This window comes from Gracilinanus agilis, chromosome 5, assembly GCF_016433145.1.
Source record: "Gracilinanus agilis isolate LMUSP501 chromosome 5, AgileGrace, whole genome shotgun sequence".
Taxonomy (NCBI): domain Eukaryota; kingdom Metazoa; phylum Chordata; class Mammalia; order Didelphimorphia; family Didelphidae; genus Gracilinanus; species Gracilinanus agilis.
In genome coordinates, this window is record NC_058134.1 from 42927868 (window position 1) to 42950872 (window position 23005).

The 23005-nt window shown below is 37.1% G+C and overlaps 1 protein-coding gene across 1 annotated transcript; it reads right to left on the bottom strand.

Moving 5' to 3' along the window:
* Positions 1 to 16823: 16823 nt before the first annotated feature.
* On the bottom strand, positions 16824 to 20897 carry LOC123250421 (C-C chemokine receptor type 5-like). Its single transcript, XM_044679479.1, has 2 exons — positions 20873 to 20897; positions 16824 to 17893 (listed from the first exon to the last, which is right to left on the bottom strand). Exon 2 carries the CDS (start codon positions 17880 to 17882, stop codon positions 16824 to 16826), a length of 1059 nt encoding a protein of 352 aa, XP_044535414.1. The 5' UTR covers positions 17883 to 17893; positions 20873 to 20897.
* Positions 20898 to 23005: the final 2108 nt, after the last annotated feature.

Sequence of the window (23005 nt, forward strand, 5' to 3'; positions counted from 1 at the left end):
TGTTTTAGATTAGTTCCTTGCTTCATTGCTGAACCATTCCTTCCCAGAGGCAACAGAATTGTAGCTGCTGTTATATCCACCAGCCACAGCGACTGCTCACTACCCCTTGCCTCTTCTTTTATAGACTACAGAAGAGGAAACTCCTCCTCTGCATGTCAGAATGGTGATGAAATTCCTTCCCCAGCTCAATGGCTCCAGGTCTTCTGGCATCCCCTGGTTACAAGCCAGATACCCACGTGTTCATCTTGGCAGCTACGTGGCCTGTGTGTCTGTTTTCTTAATGGGGGAAATGGAAACTCAGACTGTGAAACTGAAATCAGTAGCAAAACAGTCTGTTTAAAAAAAAACCAACAGTCACAGAAATTCTTACCCACGCCGATGTCCGTTGATAGGATTTTTGGCTTCCTGTTTGCTACAAGGATGATGTCTGGAAGAATGGAAGGAATGGTCTTAAAGTCATCAGACAGTATCTGCAACATTGCACAAAGTTCAGAATGTCATATTTTTATTTTTTTATTTTTTATTGGGGGCAGCTAGGTAGCTCAGTGGATTGAGAGGCAGGCCCAAAGATGGGAGGTCCCGGGTTCAAATCTGGTCTCAGACACTTCCTAACTGTGTGACCCTGGGCAAATTACTTAACCCCCATTGCCTAGCCCTTGCCACTCTTCTGCCTGGGAACTATGATAAGGAACTTCTGGGACAAGATGGAAAACAGCTTGAGTGACAGGATCGTCGGTTAAAGAACTTAGAATTTACCCAGGTGGTGTGAGCCAGGGCCAAGAGACAGTTGGGACCACCTCTATAAATACCCTTGGACTGTACCACCCAGGGTCTCAATTGGAGAAGGGAATTCTGGGAGGAGGGTGGTGTATGGGAAGGAAGACCATAGACCTGCAAATCCAGCATCCATACCTGAGTGCCATAGGAAGTTCGTTTCTCCTGATACTAATAGAGCTGAGAGAGAATAACACCAAGCTGCTAAGAAGAACATCATTTTCCTTCCCTGTCCTTTGGTTTGCACTATGGCCAGGTCAGACCGGGGATTGTGTGAGGGAGAAGAATCTCCAGCCTGATATCAACCTATTACTTATAGATTTAGATCCCCTTAACTTAATTAGACATAGTATAGCATTCCCAAACCTCTATCCTGATTCCTTGTTCCTAACCCTTCAGGTAAGCAATAAATCCTGTTAAAGTTTAATCCATTTGAAGATTGGTGCTCCTTTCCTGACTAGTGACATCTACAGCTATAGGGAAAGGGATTTATCAAACTACAGTCAGATTATTAGCGTTATTCATTTAGCAAATCAATACCGGCCCAAACCAACTGTTTATCATCTAACCCAACCCCAAGCCAAGGAGCTAGAGGAGTTGTTGATCATACATACAACCCCTCACTTAATACTTTGGCTTGGGCACTGTTAAAGAGGCGTAGGCTTGGTTAAGCTGAATTTTATAAATCCTGGGGATTACTGGCACATTTGGTGATCACCCAGGCAACCTCATCTCTCACTTAGCCTAGATCCATCTACCACCTGAAGATATTGAGCCAGCTTGGCAGGCTCAGATTATAGAGCCTGTCAGCCCGGATAAATAGCACGTGGGTTTATATCATCCCCTCTTTCTTTAACCGAACCAATACACAGTATTAATTCCAAGACAGAAGGTAAGAGTTTAAAAAAATTTTATTGATGTCTTCTGTATTGACATCATCTAAGTTTCTCACCATACACTATTCCCCAATTCTAGGCACTAATTTAAAGAGAAATATTGGCAATTTGGAATGTCTCTGAGAGTCAGGCATAGAGAATTGGGAAGACATTGAAAGCATCTTATGAGGGATAATTGAAGGAAGGAATTGTGTGGTCTTTAGAATAGAGATTGGAGGGGTCTTAATAGCTGTCTTCAAATATTTAAAGAGCAAGAATAGGGAAAAGGGAGTGGATCTTTCTGCTGTAGGGGCAAAATCTAGGAAAAGTGGGTAGAAGATATAAGGAGACAGACTTCAGTTGAATAGAAGAAATAATTTTTCAACAATGTGAGCTGTCAAAAATGAAACGGGATGCCTTGTGAAGAAGTGAACTGTCCATCCAAATATTGAATGGGCTGCCTCTGAAGGAGTGAGTTCCATATCATTGATCATATTTAAGCATTGAATGTAGTATTTGAATACTAATTGTTATTTTATATTATTATAATATATGATATATAACAATAAATCATATATTAAGTGTTAATAATTATTGGACAGTATTTAATTGGATGACCACACAACAGAAATACTATTAAATGGAATGTAGTTCAACCTGGGAGGCAGGTTGAACTGGATGGCCTCTAGGGTCTCTATCAATTTTAAATTAATTCTATGAAGTCATAGTCAGTAAGTGAGAGAGTAATAATCAACAAACATTATTTGTTTATTTCATACTTGTAATTCAGGAATTTTTTGTTTTTAATTTAATTTAATTTCTCCCTACTTACTGTTATGTTCAAACCCTGGAAATGTGGGTCTTATCTTGATTGACAAGGGAGACAGTTGGAGACATTGGAATGTTCCCAGATGCTGTGAGACAGGGGCAAAAGTCAGTTGGCCTGAGAGTAAAAATACTCCAACAGCCATCTGAAAGAGACTTTTGACTTTTGATCTTTGGGTCTTGGCCCTTGACCTGTGGTCTCTGATCATTGGTCATTGGTTTTCTCTGAATCTCCCTAGATCTTTAGGCATCATAGCTATTTAGATCTCTGGGCCTGGGTGGTGATGGGGAGGAGGGAGGTAGAAGAAGAAGAGGGTGGATTTTCTTAAAGGTGGTTACTTCCTGAAGGCTGTGCAGTCTAACACATCACAAACTGACAATAGGAAGCTGAGAGAGAAATCATCGCTACATCTACATCCAGCAGAATCTCTCTGGTTTGGCAGTGGCTAAGCTGAATCAGAGGAGTTGTGAAGAACAAGAGCTCCAGCTTTATAAATCAATAAGCCTCCAGTCCTGAGGGATTATAGCCTATAGATAATAGTTTGACAGGGTCTCCAATCCCCAATCCATATCCTGATAATCCTTTCCCTAATTAAGATGAAAGAATAATATTTAATAAGTACCTTCCTGAGTGGTCATTATATCACGACCCTCGGGGAGGGAGCACACTCAGTCAGATGAACAACGTGATCCAAGGCTAATCAGAGCCCAATACTAATAATTGATCCAATCCCAGGTGGGACCTGAAGGGTTATTCATCCACCTGACCTGTTAGGGTGCTACAGGGAATTATACCATCAAGCAAAGGTGACTGAGTTGGTGTTCCCCAGTCACCAGCAATCTAGGGGAATACAAAGACACAGCTTCCCTCACCAATATCCATATATCCCCTAGGAGTAAAAGAGTAGTAGTATCCTCTTTATTTCTATATAACATTACATGTAAAAACATTTAAAAAAGACTTTTGAATCTTGAACTAGCTGCCCCCTCTCCCTGAGATGGTAAGCAATCTCATATAGATTTGACATATACAATCATGTAAATAATTTTTTCCAGCTTAATTCTTTTGTGGAAGGATAATTGAACAAAAAAAATTGAGAAAGTGAAAAAAGTTTGCTTTAGTCTGGATTCAGACTCTTTTAATTCTTTCTCTGGAAGCAGATGGTTCAGGTATATTTTTTACCATATATTTTTATTTTTTAATGTGTAACATTATCATATATAACATATTAATATAATATATGTGATTTGTTACAATATAGAATCAATTATAATAAATATGTTTATCTAAGAGAAACAAATTCTCTCATTGTGTTAAAAAATCCACGTTTATTCTTTTTTACCTTCCCTTCTGCCCCCCAACCCGGGCAGGTATTATGATATATATTGTACATATATTATCATATAATACATATTTCCCTGTTTGTCATATTGTGAAGCAAGACATGTATTTTTTACACTAGAGAAAAATTCATGGAGGAAATAAAGTGAAGAATGATATGTTTGAGTCTCCATTTGGGTTCCATCTATTCCCTCTATGGCAGTGGATATCCTTTGTCATCATGAGTCTCTTGGAGTTGTCCTGGATCCTTGCCTTGTTGATAATAGTTAAGTCATTCGCAGTTGATCATTATACATTATTGTTACTATGTACGTTCTCTTAGCTCTGCTCACTTCACTTTGTATCACTTCATAGAAATCTTTCCATTGCTCTTATATTTCCTTATAACTATTGGATGGGGCAGATAGCATGAGTATTAGTAGCATAGTTTTACAGGTAAGGAAACTGAGGCATAGAACAGTTAAGTGCTTTGCTTAGGGTCACACATTAAATAATTGTTAGAATAAGAATTTGAACCCAAGATTAAATCCAATGCTGTTCCTGACATCATATAATATCTTTAGAGGAACTGTGACAACAGGCTAGCCTACAGCCAATGAAAATCCTATAATAGAGTTCAGATTTCAAATTAACAACTAGAGTGACACTGTCTTAGAAAAACATGATCAAGAGTAGAGTTAGAAAGAAGCTACTAAGTTGTGAACTTGTGCTTATTCCTCAAGAAACTTTCTCTTAAAGCTTAGGCAGCTTTAATGGTCAAAGCTACTTAACTTTTTTTATAATTTAAATTTATTTGTTTGTTACATTAAAATATCCCAGTTAACTCCTTGTCTCCCGCATTAGAGAAGACATCATTTAAAAAAAAGATATATGTATATATATATAAAATTATGTCATACATTTCTATTTATCAGTTTTTTCTCTGGAGGTGGACATACACAAGATATTCTCCAAACAATATTTCTATTACTGTATATTTTTGGGGGGTTTTCTCATATTTCCGTCTTCAAAAGAAATGCATGGCCACATTATCCAGTCCCATGTGTCCCCCCAACATCTTGGCCTTCATTTTCCCCCCTAATTACATATAAAAGCATATTTAAAAAAATTGTTACCTCTTGTCTTACAATAAATACTGTGTATTAGTTCTAAGACATGGGAGGTCAGGGCTAGGTAATGGGGCTAAGTGACTTGCTCAGGGTCACAATGCTAGGAAGTATCTGAGGCTAGATTTGAACCCAGGACCTCCCATCTCTAGGCCTGACTCAGTCCACTGAACCACCTAGTTCCCCCCAAAACAATTTTTTAAAACATTATTCACCTTTTTATTTTTTGAGTTTTGAGTTCTAAATTCTCTCTCTTCTTCTCACCCTCCTCCCTCCCACTGCTTACCATCTTAGGGAGGGAGTGAGGAAGGGAATACAAGAAGGAAGAAAGAATTTGGGTCTCAAAACTTAAAAAAAAAGAGTTTTATAAAAAGTGTTTTTAGGGGGCAGCTAGGTGGCTCAGTGGGTTGAAAGCTAGGCCTAGAGATAGGAAGTCCTGGGTTCAAATCTAGCCTTAGACATTTCCTGGCTGTGCGATCCTGGGCAAGTCACTTAAACCCCCTTGCCAAACCCGGACTTCTCTTCTACCTTGGAACAAATACACAATATTGATCCTAAGATGGAAAGCAAATGTTTTTTTAAAAAATTGTTTTTACATGTAATTGGGGAAAAATAATATGATTTTTAAAAAAGTTACCTTAGGAAATAAGAGAATCTCTCAAGAATGAAATTCCGAAGAAACAATTTCAATTAGGAGGCGAAGGGAGGTGTGGCTAGAGACTAATGTGGATGGAAGGGAACTTACCAGCCACGGTATAAAAAAAAATTAAAAAAAGATGGAACTGAGGATAGTCTGCTGAACGGCAGTCCTTTAAGAACTGAAAAGGTGACGCAGAGGATGAAGAAGAACAAAAAAGCTGCCATAGAAGAACAAGCCCAGATGAGAAGAGCAACAGCCTAGTTCAATTGTGGATCAGCCCAGCCAAGCACGTTGAGGAGGGTAACCCATCCATACCAGTCATGCATCCAAATTGTCCATAAGGTCAATGGATTGCTTTGTACTAGGCTGGTCTTTTTATCCACTCTGGGTTTGCTCTTCAGTGGCAGCTTGTGGCCTTTCTAACTTCCAGTCTCAGACTCTCTAAACTCCTCAGCACTGTGCTTTTTTTAGAAAAGGAAGAGAACCTTGGCTTAGGATTGGCCCAAACAGCCTCAGTTCTATTCCCTTGAGTAGGCTTTGGATTTTTATTTTTTAGATGCCCAGACAACTGGAAGCAGTAATGTAGAGAAGTACTCATATTTCCTAAGGTAACTTTAAAAAAATCATATTATTTTCCCCAGTTACATGTAAAAACAATTAAAAAAATTTTCTTTCTTTTTCTTTGACCACCCTTTCTGTTCAGAATTGGGTCCCCCAATTGAGAGACTTTACTCTAATTTAGAGTGACTATGAGTACATTTTCTAAATTATCATTGCTACATTGCTAAAGCCAGGTGCTCAGTAGTCATTAATCAATGCTGGGGTTCAAGACTCCTCAGTTATTTACACCAAAATTTCTTCTGTTGGTCTGATGCAAAAAAAGTGTCTAGGAAGCAAGGTGCTGAGGCAGTCTCTATGGTAGAGGCAAGTTGGCTGTGTCTGCTGCTTTCTTGGCTTTGTAAATCAGCTACTCGAAACCTCCCAATATATCTGCCCTTGCCCCCTTTTGACCTATAAACTTGACAAAGTCTGAGAGGATATACCCTTACATAACAAACCGAGAAAAACAAAACAAGATGAAACAAAAGAATTAAAAAACAGCAGATGATTTGTCAAATGACAAAAGTATAACATTATTCTATATTTTAATTCCACATCCAGAGAGCTGTTTTTAGCTCTGACTCACGTCTGTTTCAACAAGCATCCTATCATAATCTTCAAGTTATTGTTCCAAGACTAGGCTTCTCACTTACATGTGTGAGCTCCTTAAGGATACCTCCTCTTCTTCCCAAACGTCCTCACCTATAGCCCTGCCAGTCTTCTCCTTTCCAACAATGCCACCCCAAAACCCTAGAACCTTGCCAATGGCCATGCCACAGGTCTCTAGAGCCCTACTGGACCTTTGCATCTGCCCTGCAGCTGACCTCTTTTTTATATATTGTTTTCTCAATTAGAATGTGATGTTTTGAGAGCAGAGACTTGGTCCTATTTATATTCCTTTATGTTTAACACATAGAAATCACTTAAACGTCTTCCCATTCTCTTACTTATGGACAAAATAAATAAATGAGTCTATATGAACTGACTAGCTTCATTAACACTAATAATAATTATAATTTATATAGAACTTTATAAATATTATCTCATTATAAATTTACCACAACCCTGTCAGGTAAGTACTATTACCTCCATTTTACAGTTGAGGACACTGAAGACCTAGCTTCCAGTTGTGTTTCTGGTACTTATTGAGTAGGTGACTCTTGGCAAGGTTTTTAACCTTCAAGTGCCCCATGGCAACTCTCTAAGACTATAAATTGTAGAGCAGGTGTATATTTGCCTTGGTAGAGAAGTTCCCTTACTGGGCATCTCTGATACAAGGAAATGAGGGATTTAGTCCAAAAATGTCTTTTTTTTTGCATATGAAAGATTTTATGATGTTACTTGCAAAGGGAAGTTAGACACCACTTTATTTTAGATTTTTAGAAAAGATATAACTAAGTTGTAACAATAGTTATAAAACATCTCCTTTTCCCTTTCAACTTGGGACACTTGAATAGAGTGAAATCACTCTAGACGCGAAGGTCAAAGGTGGTAAGAGATACAGATAGAGAGTGTTTGTGACCAAGGAGTTGCCTCCTGACCTCTGGATCTGGAAAACGTTTTTTCTCTCTTTTGTTCATGGGGTTCCTGTATGTGTATATGTTTATATATAAATAAATACATATGTGACATGTTTTAATGTATATGTATACATATATATCATTAAAAAAAATAAAGGTACTGATCTGCCAAGTTTATCAGAGTTATGCCTAAAAGGAATATCACCTGACAAAATATATATGCATATATATATATGATAATGTCTTTTGTGTTTTTATTTATTAGTTCTTTGGAGGCGGACATTCACAAGTTATTCTTCAAATACTAATTCTGTAGCTATATATAATGTTCTCTTGTTACAAATTGTTTTGCTTTTCATTATTTCATGTAGGTTTTTCCAAGTTTTAAAAAAATTAACCTGCTCATATTATTTTAGATGTCCCTTTATGTTTATGACATATATCTATTTTGATCTTAACTTAGTGAATGGTGTAAGATATTGGTTTATACCTAGTTTCTGCTGAACAGCTTTCCAATTGTCCCAACAATTTTTACCAAATAGTGAGTTCTCCCTCAAACTTGTATCTATACTTTTGTCAAATACAAGGCTACTATAATCTTTTATTATTGTTTTTTGTACATTTGTTCTTTAAAATTTTTTTTCTTTTTTAATTTTAATAACAAATTTCTACATGTTTCCTGAAGTTATATGATTCATGTTGTCTTCCTCATTTCTTCCCTTCCCCCTCCTGGAGCTGACAACCAATTCAATCTGGGTTATACTTGTATTATCATTCAAAACATATTTCAATATTATTTATTTTTGCAATCTTATAAAACCAAAACCCCAAATCATATACCCCCCAAAAAGTGATGAATCATGTTTTCATCTGCATTTGTATTCCAACAATTCTTTCTCTGGAGGAGGGAATAACATTCTTTCATAAATCCCTCAGAATTGTCCTGAATCATTGTATTGCTGTTAGTAGCAGTCTATCACATTTGATTGTTCCACAATATTTCAGTTACTGTGTATAATGTTCTCCTAGTTCTGCTTATTTTACTCTGCATTAGTTCATAGAGGTCTTTTCAGTTCTTTCTCAAATCATCCTGTTTATCATTCCTTGCAGCACAATAGTATTCCATCATATACCACAATTTGTTCAGCTGTTCCCTGATTGAGAGACATCCCTTTAGTTTCCAATTTCTTGCCACCACAAAAAGCACAACTATTAATATTTTTGTACAAACAAATCCTTTCCCATTTAAAAAATCTCTTTAAGATACAGACCCAGTAGTGGTATTACTATATCAAAAGGTATGCATTCTTTTATAGCCCTTTGGGCATAATTCCAAATTGCACTCCACGATGTTTGGATCAATTCACAACTCTACCAGCAATGCATTAGTGTTTTTGGATTTTGCCACATTCCTGCCAATATTTATTATTTTCCTTTATTGTCAAGTTGGTCAATCTGATAGGTGTGAGGTGGTACCTCAGAGTTTTTTAACTTGCGTTTCTCTAATCAAGAGAGATTTAGAATCTCTCTTTTTCATATGATTATTGATAACTTTGATTTCTTTATCTGAAAACTGCCTATTCATATCATTTTACCATTTGTCAATTGGGGAATGACTTGGATTCTTATAAATTTGACTTAATTCTCTATATATCTGAGAAATGAGACCTCTAATCAGAGAAATTTGTTATAAAATTCTCTCCCCAGTTTGTTGCTTCCCTTCTAATCTTGGTTGTATTGATTTTGTTTGTATAAAACCTTTTTAATTTAATGTAATCAAAATTATTCATTTTATACCTTGTAATGTTCCCTATTTCTTGTTTAGTCATACATTCTTCCCTTCTCTATAGGTCTGATAGATAAATATTCTATGTTCCCTTAATTTACCTATAATATCACTCTTTATGTTTAAATCATATACCCATGTTGACCTTATCTTGGCAAAGGATGTGAGATATTGATCTAAACCTAATTTTTGTCATACCATTTTCCAGTAGTTTTTGTCAAATAGTGAGTTCTTATTCCGAAAGCTGGGATCTTTGGGTTTATCAAACACTAGATTGCTGAGATCATTTACCCCTAGTCTATTCCATAAACCCACCCTTCTATTTCTTAGCCAGTACCAGATTGTTTTGATGATTACTGTTTTATAGTACAACTTAAGATCTAGTACTGCTAGGCCTCCTTCCTTCACATTTTTAAAAAATTAGTTACATTTATATTCTTGGTCTTTTGTTCTTCCAGATGAACTCCATTATAAGTTTTTCTAATGCTATGAAAATTTTTTTTGGTAGTTTGATAGGTATGGCACTGAATAAGTAAATTAATCTAGGTAAGATTGCCATTTTTATTATATTAGCTCAGCCTACCTATGAGCAATTAATGTTTTTCCAATTCTTTAAATCTAATTTTATTTGTATGAGAAGTATTTCATAATTATGTTCATATAATTCCTGCATTTGTCTTGGCAAATAGATTCCCCAAAATCTTATATTATCTAGAGTGACTTTAAATCAAATTTCTCTTTTTAACTCTTGCTGCTGAGATTTTTGGAAATATTTAGAAATTCTGGTGATTTATGTGGGTTTATTTTGTATCTCACAACTTTGCTAAAGTTATTAATTATTTCAACTAATTTTCTAGTGGATTTTCTAAGATTCTCTAAGCATACCATCATATCATCCATAGAGTGAAAGTTTAGTTTCCTTGTTGCCTTCAATTTCTTTTTCTTCTCTAATTGCAATTGCTAGGTTTTCTAGTACAATGTTAAATAATAGAGGTGATGATGGGCATCCTTGTTTCACTCCTGATCTTATTGGGAAGGCTTCTAATTTATCCCCATTGCAGATGATGCTTGCTGATGGTTTTAAATAAATACTACTTATTATTTTAAGAAAAGTCCCTTTTATTCATATGTTTTCTAGTGTTTTCAATGGGAATGGGTATTGTATTTTGTCAAAGGCTTTTTCTGCAGCTATTGAGATAATCATGTGATTTCTGTTAGTTTGATTATTGATATGGTCAATTATGCTGACAGTTTTCCTAATATTAAACTAGCCTGTATTCCTGGTATAAATCCCACCTGGTCATAGTGAATAATACTCGTGATATATTGCTGTGGTTTCGTTGCTATGTATATTTGTTCTATTTCACTCATCTACCTTTCAAATTCTTAGCCAGTACCAGATAACTTTGATAATTATGGCTTTATAATACAGTTTAAAATCTGGTACAGCTAGGCCATTTTTATCAGTTCCTTTGATATTCTTGATCTTTTATTCTTCCAAATGAATTTTGTTATCTTTTTCATCATTTTTAAAAGCACAATAGCATTCCATCCCACTTATATAATTTGTTTGGCTATTCCCCAGTTTGGGGACACTCATTTAGATTCTCATTTTTTCCACTTCAAAAAGAGCTCCCTTTTTTTCTTCTTATTTAGAGTTTTTTGCTTAATCTCCCTTCTTCCCTTTTCCTGTTTCCTGTTCAGAGAAATGTATTTTGTATTCAACTCTGGGTGTATGTTTTTGTGTGTTCCTTTCTTCAACCAATTCAAGTGTTGGCTGCTCCCTTCCCTTATTTATATAGATGCCTCCTTGCACAATCTGATTATGGTGAGATAATTTTTCCTAACTTTCATTTTTCTTCTTCTCCACTCCCAGTGTATTTATTCTTCTTCCTCGTTCTATTTTTTTTCTTAGATTAACTAAACAGAGACAAAACAGAACCACTCCTAAGCCTTGTCTAATTAGACCCCTGATGATGATAATGTTCAGAGGGAACACTTGTATCCTCTCCCTATATCTGAATGTAAGCAGTGTATCCTAGTTTATTTGAGTTTGTCATTTAATGTTTCTCTTAACTCCTGTGTTGGAACTCCCAAGTGTCTACATCGCTCTGGTCTTTTCATCAGAAATGCTTAGAAGTCCTCTATTTAACCAGAGGGACATTTTTCTCCTGGTAGTGCCTTTCTTTAGTCCATAGTGAAATAAGTGAGTTGTTTCACTTATTATAATAATAAAAGCCTCTGTTTCTTTCAGACTGACAGGTGTAATGGTAAGCCTCAGACCTAAAGATGTTAGTAACGCTATCTGACTGATTTTCTTTATAAAAACAGGTTTATTTAAAAAAGTTCACACAGGGAAAGGGCTTTTTGGCTTTTGGTTTGGGCTGTTAGGTTTTTTCTTTTCTGAACTTTTTTTGGGAAGTGGTTGCTCTTCGTTGACAGACCTAATTGGAGTTGGATTAAACACTGATTGGGGGGCAGCTGGGTAGCTCAGTGGATTGAGAGCCAGGCCTAGAGACGGGAGGTCCTAGGTTCAAATCTGGCCTCAGACTCTTCCCAGCTGTGTGACCCTGGGCAAGTCACTTGACCCCCATTGCCCACCCTTACCACTCTTCCACCAAGGAACTAATACACAGAAATTAAGGGTTTAAAAATATTTTAAAAAAATTTAAAAAGAAAAACACTGATTGGGTTGGTTTTGATTGGGGTGGATTGGGTTGTGGAGTGGTTGTTATTAGCCATAGTTATACGCAGTTATAGGTAGATATAGACAGTTTTAGGTAGTAATTATAGGTAGTTATAGGATAACTAGTATAGATATTAGGAAATTTTCTTTCTCTACTTCTTTCCTATATTTCCCTCCTTTCGTATATTCTTTTCTAGCTTTTTTATTATTATTAATAGCTAAATAAATTATTAATTGCTAAAAGCTGCTCTTTTATTTTTGTCAAACCCCTAATTTAGTCCTCACATTTATAATATCTTTTGATAGGAATCTTTCCCAAACAGTTGAGTTTTATCCTTGGCCCAAAATGAAACCATTGCAGACAGAAGCAAACATTTTATTTAGTTTACTCAGAACATCAATTGGTTGTATTTCCCAGAAATCAATATGAAAGAAACAAACAGAGAGACAAGCTGAGAGAAAAATATTTTTTGGGGGTTTGTTACAGATATATAAAGTGGCCACAGGATGGCAGCATGACCTAGAAGAAAAACAGAAAGGAATTCATTCTCATTGCAAATGATTCAAAAAGGAAAGTATTTATACTCAGTTGATTATAAAAGACTCTTATTCAATAGAGAAATTGGAGGAGAAAGTGGTAATAGATTTTGGGTTAGATGGAGGAGGATGAAAAGGGCAGATTAAGGGAAGTCATGCTCAGAAGCAAAACAGAGTTTTGAGGAGGGACAGAATAAAAAGATCGAGGGATAAAAAGAAGAAAATAAGTTGGAAGGAAAAACATTATAAGTAATCATAACTCGGTGTGAATGAAATGGGATCACTCATAAAATGAAAGTGGATAGCAAAATGGATTAGAAACCAGATTACAATATGTTGTTTACAAGAGATACACTTGGAACAGAAAGACAGACAGAGGTAAGGTAGACAGAGGTTAAGTGACTTCCCTAGGTTATGCGGCTAGTATTAAGTCTAGATTTGAACTCAGGTCTTCTCTCCACACCCTGTGTTTTATCCATTATTCTATCTAGATGGTGGTTCCACTTAGTTCTGGATAGGATTCTATATAGCAAGGAAAGACAGAAAATTTGTATGTATATTTAGAAGTACTTTGGTCTAGGACAGTGATTCCCAAAGTGGGTGCCACAACCCACCTTGGTGGGTGCTGCAGCGATCCAGGGAGGTGATGATGGCCACACTTTTTTTGTATTACATTCTATTCTGAATTCAATAAATAGTTTCATAATTTCCAGGGGGCGCTAAGTAATATTTTTTTCTGGAAAGGGGGCGGTAGGCCAAAAATGTTTGGGAACAACTGGTTTAGGACAATGAATTAATTCCCTTTAAATATATCTTTTGTTTTATATTATTGTTGCTTACTGCAATTTCACATAAACTTTTTTTTCCTGGGGCAACTAGGTGGCTTAGTAGATTGAAAGCCAGTCATAGAAATGGGAGGTCATGAGTTCAAATCGAGTCTCAGATACTTCCTAATTGTGTGACCCTGGGCCAGTCACCTAACCCCAATTTCCTTGCCTTTACTGCTCTTCTGCCTTGGAATCAGTACTTAGTATTCAGTCTATGAAAGAAGATGAGGTTTAAAAAACATTTGCCATGGTAATCTATATGAATCACATGTCTTGAAGAATGTTTCTTTTGACATTTTTAAAAATTATACCCTTACCTTCTCTCATAAAATCAATACTAAGTATTGGTTTGAAAGCTGAAGAGCAGTAAAGGCAAGGAAATTGGGGTTAGGTGACTGGCCCAGGGTCACACAGTTAGGAAATGTCTGCAGTCATATTTGAACCCAGGACTTCCTCTCTCTAGATCTGTCTCTTTAACCACTGAGTCACCTAGCTGCCCTTAAGAATGTTTCTTAAATGACAGTTCTATACCCTTAATTATGCCACCATATTTTCATGGTGGAGCCTTTTGTTTAGTGCTTAGAACTATATGCTTATTATAGGCAAGTTAGAGGAAAAGAATTGAAAACCAGCATTCTTGAGCTTCTTGCTACTTTAGCTTTCAGATTATGTTATACCAGGTCCTGTTTCCAAGTAGGAAAACCAGTCCAATACACTCAGAAGAGCAATGAGAACACAGACAAAAGGAACCTTGATAGTGAGGGAAAGCTTAGTGGCTCCTCTCAAGGCTTTTCATGGGATATCCATCAGGCAAGCAATAGGAGACTGGTCAGTTGCATCTCTATCAAAGTGGACCAGAGACTTTATCAGGCAAATGGGTGGGCCAGGGCTATCTCATTTATTTCACTTATTTTATACCAAAGGATAACACGTGTCTTGGGTTACCACTTTCCCCAACAAATTTTGCATTTATTCACTTATTTTATGCCAAAGAAAAATGCGTGACTTAGGTTACCACTTTTCCCATCAATTGCGTTTATTTCCACCTAAGAATATTTTTGAGGAAAAAAACTCAACAGTAGTGTCTTTGATATAATTTAGAGCAAATCCATTTTCAAACCACAGTCGAGTTGAGGAGGCAATGTTTATTTTAAATCGGTGGATATTAGCTTATCTGGTCTCAAAAGAAATTAGAACACAGGGACAAGAAAAACCAAATAGGAGAACCTTAAGATCCAAGACAATTTACAATGATTTTACAAACTTTTCTCTTTTCTTCCCTCCCTTAATATCTGCTCCCTACGTCCATGATCTCATCTTCTTGCTTATATCTTTCCTCCCTTCCCCCTTTTCACTGTCTAGGTCTCTGTCACTCCTAATTCTCTTTCTAACTTGAACATTTCTTCCTAACATCACCCCCACTTCATTCTGATTGAAAACATATCATCCTAAACTCTCTGAATCCTGAGTCCTCCTATTGGCAGTTTCCAACAGAAATAAATGTTGTTACAAGACAAGTCTGGGTCCCACAACTCCTTTAAATCTGCTGAGACTGCTGTTTCACTTTAAATCGCCACAGAAAAACCTAACAAGTTCCATTTGATGAGACTATATGCTGACATTGTTTTTTTCTTTGTTCTCTCTTTTCACAGCCTGTAGTAATAAAATGAGCTGTGGATTCAGAAAAGTAAAGATCTCTTTCTGAATCCTGGTTCTATCTCTTCATAGTCCAATTATTTAAGTTCCTTGGCCCATAGTTTTCTCCTCTTGTGGAATGTGAGAGGGTTGGATTGATTAATTTCTATGGTTCTTTCCATATCCGTACTCTCATGCTCTGAAGGTCATGTCTGTCTTTCTCTTTTGACCCTTCTTTGAGCTTTTTTAATTCTATCTGTACTGAAGTATTACACTTTGAAATTTGTTGGAGTTCATTCCTATGATCTTTGTACAGAATAGCGGATAGACTAAGTATCCTTCAGTTGTACTAGGACATTAGTAGAGATGAGAAGCAAAAAATCGACTCGCTGAGCCAGTGGTTTTAGAGGAGCAAGAAAAGGTATGAGAGAATTAAAATGCATGGAGCTGGTGTAAGAGATACAGGGGCAATAAAGGTGAGGGCAAAACCTATGGGTGTTAAGGAGAGGGTGATAGCTTAATAGGGCTTTATCTGGTTATTTTTTAGCCAAATTGTTCTTGCTATCCTCCAAATAAATAACTTTCATGCCTTTACACTTTTTGATCTTATACTTTTCCTTATTTAAATATCCTTCTCTCTACCTATCCAATTCTCCTTCAAGGCAAAACTTGAATCTCTCTGTGAACCTTCTCTGATCCCTCTAATTAAATTTCCAATTCCCAGTGTTTTCTTGTGTGATTAGTAGTTCTTAACATGGGATCTGTCAACCCTCAAGTAGTCCATGGATAGATTTAAGGGGTCCATGAGCTTGTTTTTTTTTAAACCCTTACCTTCGGTTTTAGAATTAATACTGTGTATTGGTTCTAAGGCAGAAGAGTTGCAAAGGCTAGGCAATAGGGGTTAAGTGACTTGTCCAAAGTCTCACGGCTAGGAAGTGTCTGATGCCACATCTGAATCTAGGACTTCTCATCTCTTAGCCTGGCTCTTAATCTACTGGGCTACCTAGATGCCTTTGTTTTAAAATATTTTGATATTTCAATATAACTGATTTCCTTTGTAATCCCATGAATTTTATTTCATGCACTTAAAAACTATTATGAGAAGGGGTCTCCAGGCTTCAACAGACACTGACAAAGGGACTGATGTCATAAAAAACACCAATAACCCCAGACCTAGATCTTTCTTTGGAAAGTCAGTTATGTTAGATATATCTTATTCTTTGCTCTCATATAACTATGCCAAACAGTTTTTTATTCTATTGTTTCTTGACTGTTTATGTTTTGTTTTCTTAACTAGATAGTAAAATTCTTCAGAGTAGAAACTATGTCTCATAATTATTTTCTTCATGGTGCTGAGTGCAAAAGAGGCAGTTGATATTTTTGATACTTTGATTTTTAGGTGACACAACACAAAACTTAGAGATTGTACTCTATTAACAAGTTTTGTTACCTTTGTTAGGAATCACATTTTTACGTGTTTGAAAATGTCTAGTAAGGAGCATACAATGGCTGCTTCATAAAAGGCTTAAGAAATAATGAATGAATGGATCATTTAAATTAGTCTAGAAACTGTTTTTAAAAGATTCTGACCATGAGGACTTATTTTAAAATCTTTATGCAAATAATCTATTAACTTAAAAAAAACCCATATGTACAATAATAAATCCACTTCATAGGCCAGTAGAAATGTCCTGCTCCCCAGTAGATCGAGTGTACATTGAGCTCACTCGGTCAAGTGCCTCCCCTTGGAAAAAGGGGCAGCGTTTGCAGAAGTGCCACACAATATATTTGTGGAAGAAAGTAGAGAGGTATCGCCTGAACTTTTCTCCAACAAAGGCATAAATCACAGGATTGATACAGCAGTGGGTCATTCCAAGAGTCTCTGTTATTTGAATGGCTCGGTCCAGCCTCTTGGAGCTCTCACAATTGTCTAGACCAAAGAAAGCTTGAAAGGTATTTAAGAGAAGTACCAGGTTATAGGGGGCCCAGAAGAGAAAATAAACAATCATAATCACAAAGATTAATCTCACTGCTTTGTGTTTCTTCTTCTCATTCCGACACCGGAGCAATGTTTTTATGATTCCAGAGTAGCAAATGATCATGACTAACAGGGGCACCACCAGCCCCAAGAGATTCATCTTTAAAGTTTGGAAGTTCTTCCAGACAGAAAACTGCTCTGATGGGAAATGAGGGCTGCAGGTGTGTTGGATACCTTCCTTTTGTGATTTGGTGAAGATGATTGCTGGGAGAGAGGCAAAGCCAGCCACCACCCAAGTGATGACACTTGTCAGAATGCCAAAGGTGACTGTCCTAGCTTTCATAGAAAACACAGCATGGACAATGGCCAGGTACCGATCGATGGTCAGGAGGATGATGAAGAAGACTCCCCCAAAGAAACCCATGTGATAGAAGCCCGTCAGCACCTTGCACAAGGCATCTCCAAAGATCCATTGGTCTGCAGCATAGTGAGCCCAAAATGGGAGTGTGACGATGAAAAGCAAATCAGAGATGGCCAGATTGAGCAGATAGATGTCAGTCATGCTTTTCAGCTTTTTGCATCTTATCAAGACCAGAAAAACGAGAGCATTGCCCACAAAGCCAAAAATGAACACCAGGGAGTAGAGTGGGGGAAGGAGCTGTGATGCGGTGTGCTTCACATCAAGTTTTTGGCAGGGTTCTTCAATAATATAATCTGGGTAATAGAATGGTGTGGTTGACTCATTGTCCATCTTGTTTTGTCCTGTGAATAAAGGAAGAGGTACTCTTTTTTAAAGATACAGAGTTTACTTAATAAGCCCTTCTGAATACAAAGTACCCTTCATACTAAAATTGGAGTTAAGTAACATATATATTATATGTGATATAATATAGATTTATTATATAAATATATGTAAACACATATTCATATATGAACTGTTCATTGTACATATTGTATATGGAGGTATTTACATGGCTCTTTATATATTATTTCCCCCAAAGAGAATGTCAGATCCTCAAGGGAAGGGATGCCCTTTCTATCCCCAGCTCTAGTTGCACATAGTAAATGCTTAGTAAATTTTCTCTGAATGAATGAGTGAATAAATGAATGGCAAATCCATTATGTATTGACAGGGAAATAGATCCAGAGGACTCATATTCGGCTACTTGCTGGCTAGGAAGGCTGTAAACAAGTGGTTTCACTTTTCTAGGCTTCAGTTTCTTAATCTGCCACCTGAAGAGGCACAACTTCTGCCATTGCAAGATTTGGAGAGGTTTATTTGTTCCTTTCACACAGCAGTGGGGAATTCTGTTCTGTTGGAAAGAGAGATGAGTGCCATGTTCCACCAGTAGCAATCTGCTGGGTTTTCATGGTGTTTTGGAGTGAAACTTCAAACCTCTCCTTCCCTCCCCTCCAACACCCCATTTCCCCTGCATGTCATCTTAGGGAGACATTCATTTCAGAAGTACATTATGAATAGGAAGTCTGGGTATTCAAATTAGATTAAGTGGGGTCTCCCCAATTTATTTTATTATTTAAAAATAGAAATAAAATTTGTGCACTATTTTATTTGAAAAAAATTCCTAGAACCAAGAAGAACTGAAAACAAATATCATATGCTTTAGAAGTTGTATGTTCTCTGTCTCAAAGTATAAAATATCTAGTGACTACATTACTCTCCCTGGTTCTCCACCAGACAGATTTCTTTTTTGTTTTGTTTCAAGTCAATCTGTAGATGCTGCATTAAAGGTCATGAAGGAGGAAGATTAATGCTAGCTCCTGTTCATTGGGATAGCTACAGTTTAAAAATGGGGAGAGATGCACAGCTTTGCAGTAACTTTTCTTAATGCAATCAGCTTAGATAATCCTGGACATGGTACCTACATGTCCCAACCCATGGTTTTCTTCAAGGGAATGACTAAAGTTCTTTCAGATTATGCCAATTTTGATGGCCTCTTCTTCTTTCCCACTTTGTTAAACTCTATTTAGGAGTTCTCATAGAGTCAGCAGACTTATTAGGTTTCCTGTAGATATTTCACATCCTTTTTAACCAGAAGCCCCAGCCTACACACACAGTCTAAAAGATAACATATTCCCAAGGCTTTCTCCAGTCCTTACTTATGAGTTTAGACCCCTCTCTTTATCTAGATAATTTTTTATGTTACATTGGCTTTAAAAATATTACAGTTATGTACTTTTTAATATTTTACTGTAAGGATCGTGTGCTCTGCAGAACGAGACATGGCACTTCCCAGAGTTGTGACTCACAGGATCATAGGACCATGGATGTAGAGGGACTTCAGAAGTCATAAAGTTCAACTTCCTCCTTTTACAGAGGAGAAAACTAAGGGCCATGGAGATTAAATGATTTTCTCAAGGTATTTGGGTAATAGGATCATAGGTCATCAGGGCCATATCAGTCAAACCCCTCATTTTACAGATAAGGAGGCTAAATCTCCAAGAAGTTAAAGTACTAAGTGACAGAGGTAAGATTTGAATCTGGATCTTTTAAGAGCCATTGACATAGGATCCTAGAGACATTGTGATAGAGCTACAAGAGACCTCAGAGACCACTTTTGTCCAACACTCTCATCATATATTGAATACTACATCTGCCCAAAGCCAAACTGGCAGAAAGTATCCAAAGCAGGATTTGAACCCATGTCCCTTGGTTCCAATACTAGTGCTATTCCTGCTGGACCATACTACCTCTTATTTACAGTTGACCCTACCTGATACTTGACAGAGGCTCAATCATTAAGAGTGAAACTTGTGGGTAACTTACTGTCAGCTTTGACATTTGTTATGGTCTGCTTTATTTTAGAGAAACAGGATTCAGTTACTGAGACAGATCTGTAGGAATTGGACCAGCATGGGGCAGGGGGCAAGGAAGCAATTTAAATTCTTCCACCCAGAAGAGAATCTTCAGAGCTTCATCAGAGACTCCAGCAAAATCTCTTCTCTCTGATTAGATATTCAAATTGAAATCTGTTACCTCACTGATTCTATTTTTCCCAATTAGCACAGTTTTACAGGCCCTGTTATTTGTCATAATTATCCTCAGACTCGGATTGCAATGAGCAAAAGATGGGAGTTTTCTCTTAATTGTACATCTCATGTAACCCATGTGTCTCCTATGAAAACGGAGTCCATACTGATCTGTCATTATGCCCATGTTCTTCTGATTGCATAGACATTTGGGAGGAGTGGAACACCTCTTTTCCTGAATTCAGGGAATTGTAGCTATTCACTTTTCTCCTCCCAATTTGGAAAGTCCTTCACTTTTCATCCAATTAGAAATCAATTACTTAATGCTGTATTGTTTCTTTTTAAATTAATTAATCTTATTTAATTGTTTTTAATATATAAAAGTATGTCTCCCCCTGTATTCAAGGTTCGGCTCTAAGCTGAGGAAGGGGCTTATTCCCAGTTTGTTGGGCAATTGGCATGCATTGCTTAATAAATCAATACACTCAAAAGATCAGACTTTTGCTTCCTCAGTCATATCATCTTTTGCTCATTACACGATGTGATTACAGACTGGAATGAATTCCAAATTCTATATTTTCTCTATATTAAAGATTATTTTAAAAAAAGATAATTTTGCTACCTATCTTAGAGTATTGTCAAACATACATTATTTCCTCCCATGAGTTATTCTGTTTTATTTCTCTGATTCACTCTTGGTTCATCAGAGCAGCATTGGAAATTAGTAAGCAGAAGAGCTGAAAGGTGACTTACCCAGAGAGTTTCCTGTTGAGGGGAACTTCTGTTCTGATCAAGTAAAGCGTGAAAATAAATTATGTATAGACAGTATACTCACAAGTAGGAAATACCATTTCCTGCATGAGAGGGTGGTGTTATGTTGCGTTTTTTTAAATGGTCTAGATGGCAAAAAAATTAAATAGTTCTTCTTTTTATAAATAGAGTATCCAATGAGTAAAGGCATTCATATGAGCCATCTTGTGAAACACCCAAAGTTCCTTGACTTCCCACTTAGATTGTTCTGCCTAAACACTAAAGATTCTTATAAATACAAAGGGAAATCAAGCATCTCTGTGGTCCTGATTCTGTTCACTTTGTTTTCCACAAAATAGTCGAATAAATAGTAGATTCAGGCAACTTGGTCCCAAAATCAGTAGGGATTTTTGTTTTGTGATTTGTCTTTGGGTTTAGGGTTTTTTTTTTTTTTTGCCATTGTGTAGGCTGAGTGATTAATTGATTTATTTTTTAACTGCATTTTTTTACTTTTCCACTGATTGTGTGATGTCACTAATCAGAGTGAACCTTCAATTGCTTTGTGACTATGGTTTTCATATGTATCCATGATCTTGTCAATGTGAAAATTTCCCAGCAGACTGAATTTCAGAGCCTCATCTGTAAAAAAGTATAGTGGGGAAGGGTACAAGGAAGTTCTCCCTTTAAAATGTTTCACTGCTTTTTCTAGAAAGGCAGTATGGATAGAGCACTTGGAACATCTCACTGGAAGGTCTGGGTTCCAGTCTTTGTTGATATTTTGGAGAAGTAATTTTCTTTATCCCTAAAATGGGGATAATAATACTGACCTTTTCCTCCTCATAAGATTGTAGTGATCTCATAAGAAAGTAGCGATCTTAGAATCACTACTGTGTATTTGTTCCAAGGCAGAAGAGCAGTAAGGGTAGGCAATGGGAGTTAAGTGACTTGCCCAGGGTCACCCAGCTGGGAAGTGTCAGAGGTCAGATTTGAATCCAGGACCTCCCATTTCTAGGCCTAGCTCTCAATCCACTGAGTCATCCAGCTGCCCCAGACGAGACATTTTAGAACTTGTTCTGTCCAATCCCCTCATCTTTCAGAGGAAGAACCTGATACCCAGAGTAGTTAGCTGACTGGCTCAAAGCCATGGATATTATACTTGGCAAAGTCAGGACAGTAGTAGGTACCATCAGCATGCCAAGAGTCTGTTCCTACTTATCAGGTGGTTATACTGAGCTATTCCCCTTAGGTCTACTGCAGAAGGAAAAATTTGCCCTCCTGGAACATAAGAACAAGTTATAAAGCCGAGCATGGTTTGGACATGCTGAAGATCTCAAATATTTTGCTGAGATACAAATTGCTTTTTAGTCCTCCTCCACAATCAGGCCTTTTGAGGCAGCAGGGATCAGTAAGGAGAAGGGCTATAGTTAGTCTTTATTCATTCTATACTGAACTTCAATAAACCCTGGGAAATTTTATTAGCTCCATCCAGAGGGCGAGGTGTTTAGGTTTCATCATTTCTTATTGGGTGGGGGAATGAATGCTCTGCCCTGGGATTCCGAAGAGCAGGCAAAGCCCTGAGACAAATTACAGTAATAGGCTCCCCAGGATCATGGCAACACAGACTCTTGATTGCCACCTGCTGTCAGAAAGTCAACTCCACAGCAAACTAGGAGAACCCACATTCCAAACCAACAACATGCCAGTGGAGTCGCCTCTTCTCTTTTTCAGAGCTTCCGAAGGGAGGGAGTGTAAGAGAGCAGCTGCTCCGAGCTCTCTGTTTCTATTTAGTCATCATTTCCAATTGTTCATTTGTGAAGTTTTGTGGTTTTGATTTGGCTCTGCTCACTTGCATCAGTTCTTGGGGATGGGATGGTCAAAAATTGGCATAGCAGCTGTGGGAACCAGAGGAGTCAGGAGACGTGGGCTCTGGGACTCTATCTCTAGCTGCAGAGGTCTCAATTCTACATGTACATACATACAGATATATGTAGAACTCTCTCCTGATAGAAGTGAGCTCCCTGAGGGCAAGGTTTTTTTTTTTTTTGCTTCTTTTTTATATTCCTGGCGCTTGGTTCAGTGTCCGGTATATATAGCAGGTGTGTAATAAGTCTCCAATTGATAGAATGGGAACTCCTG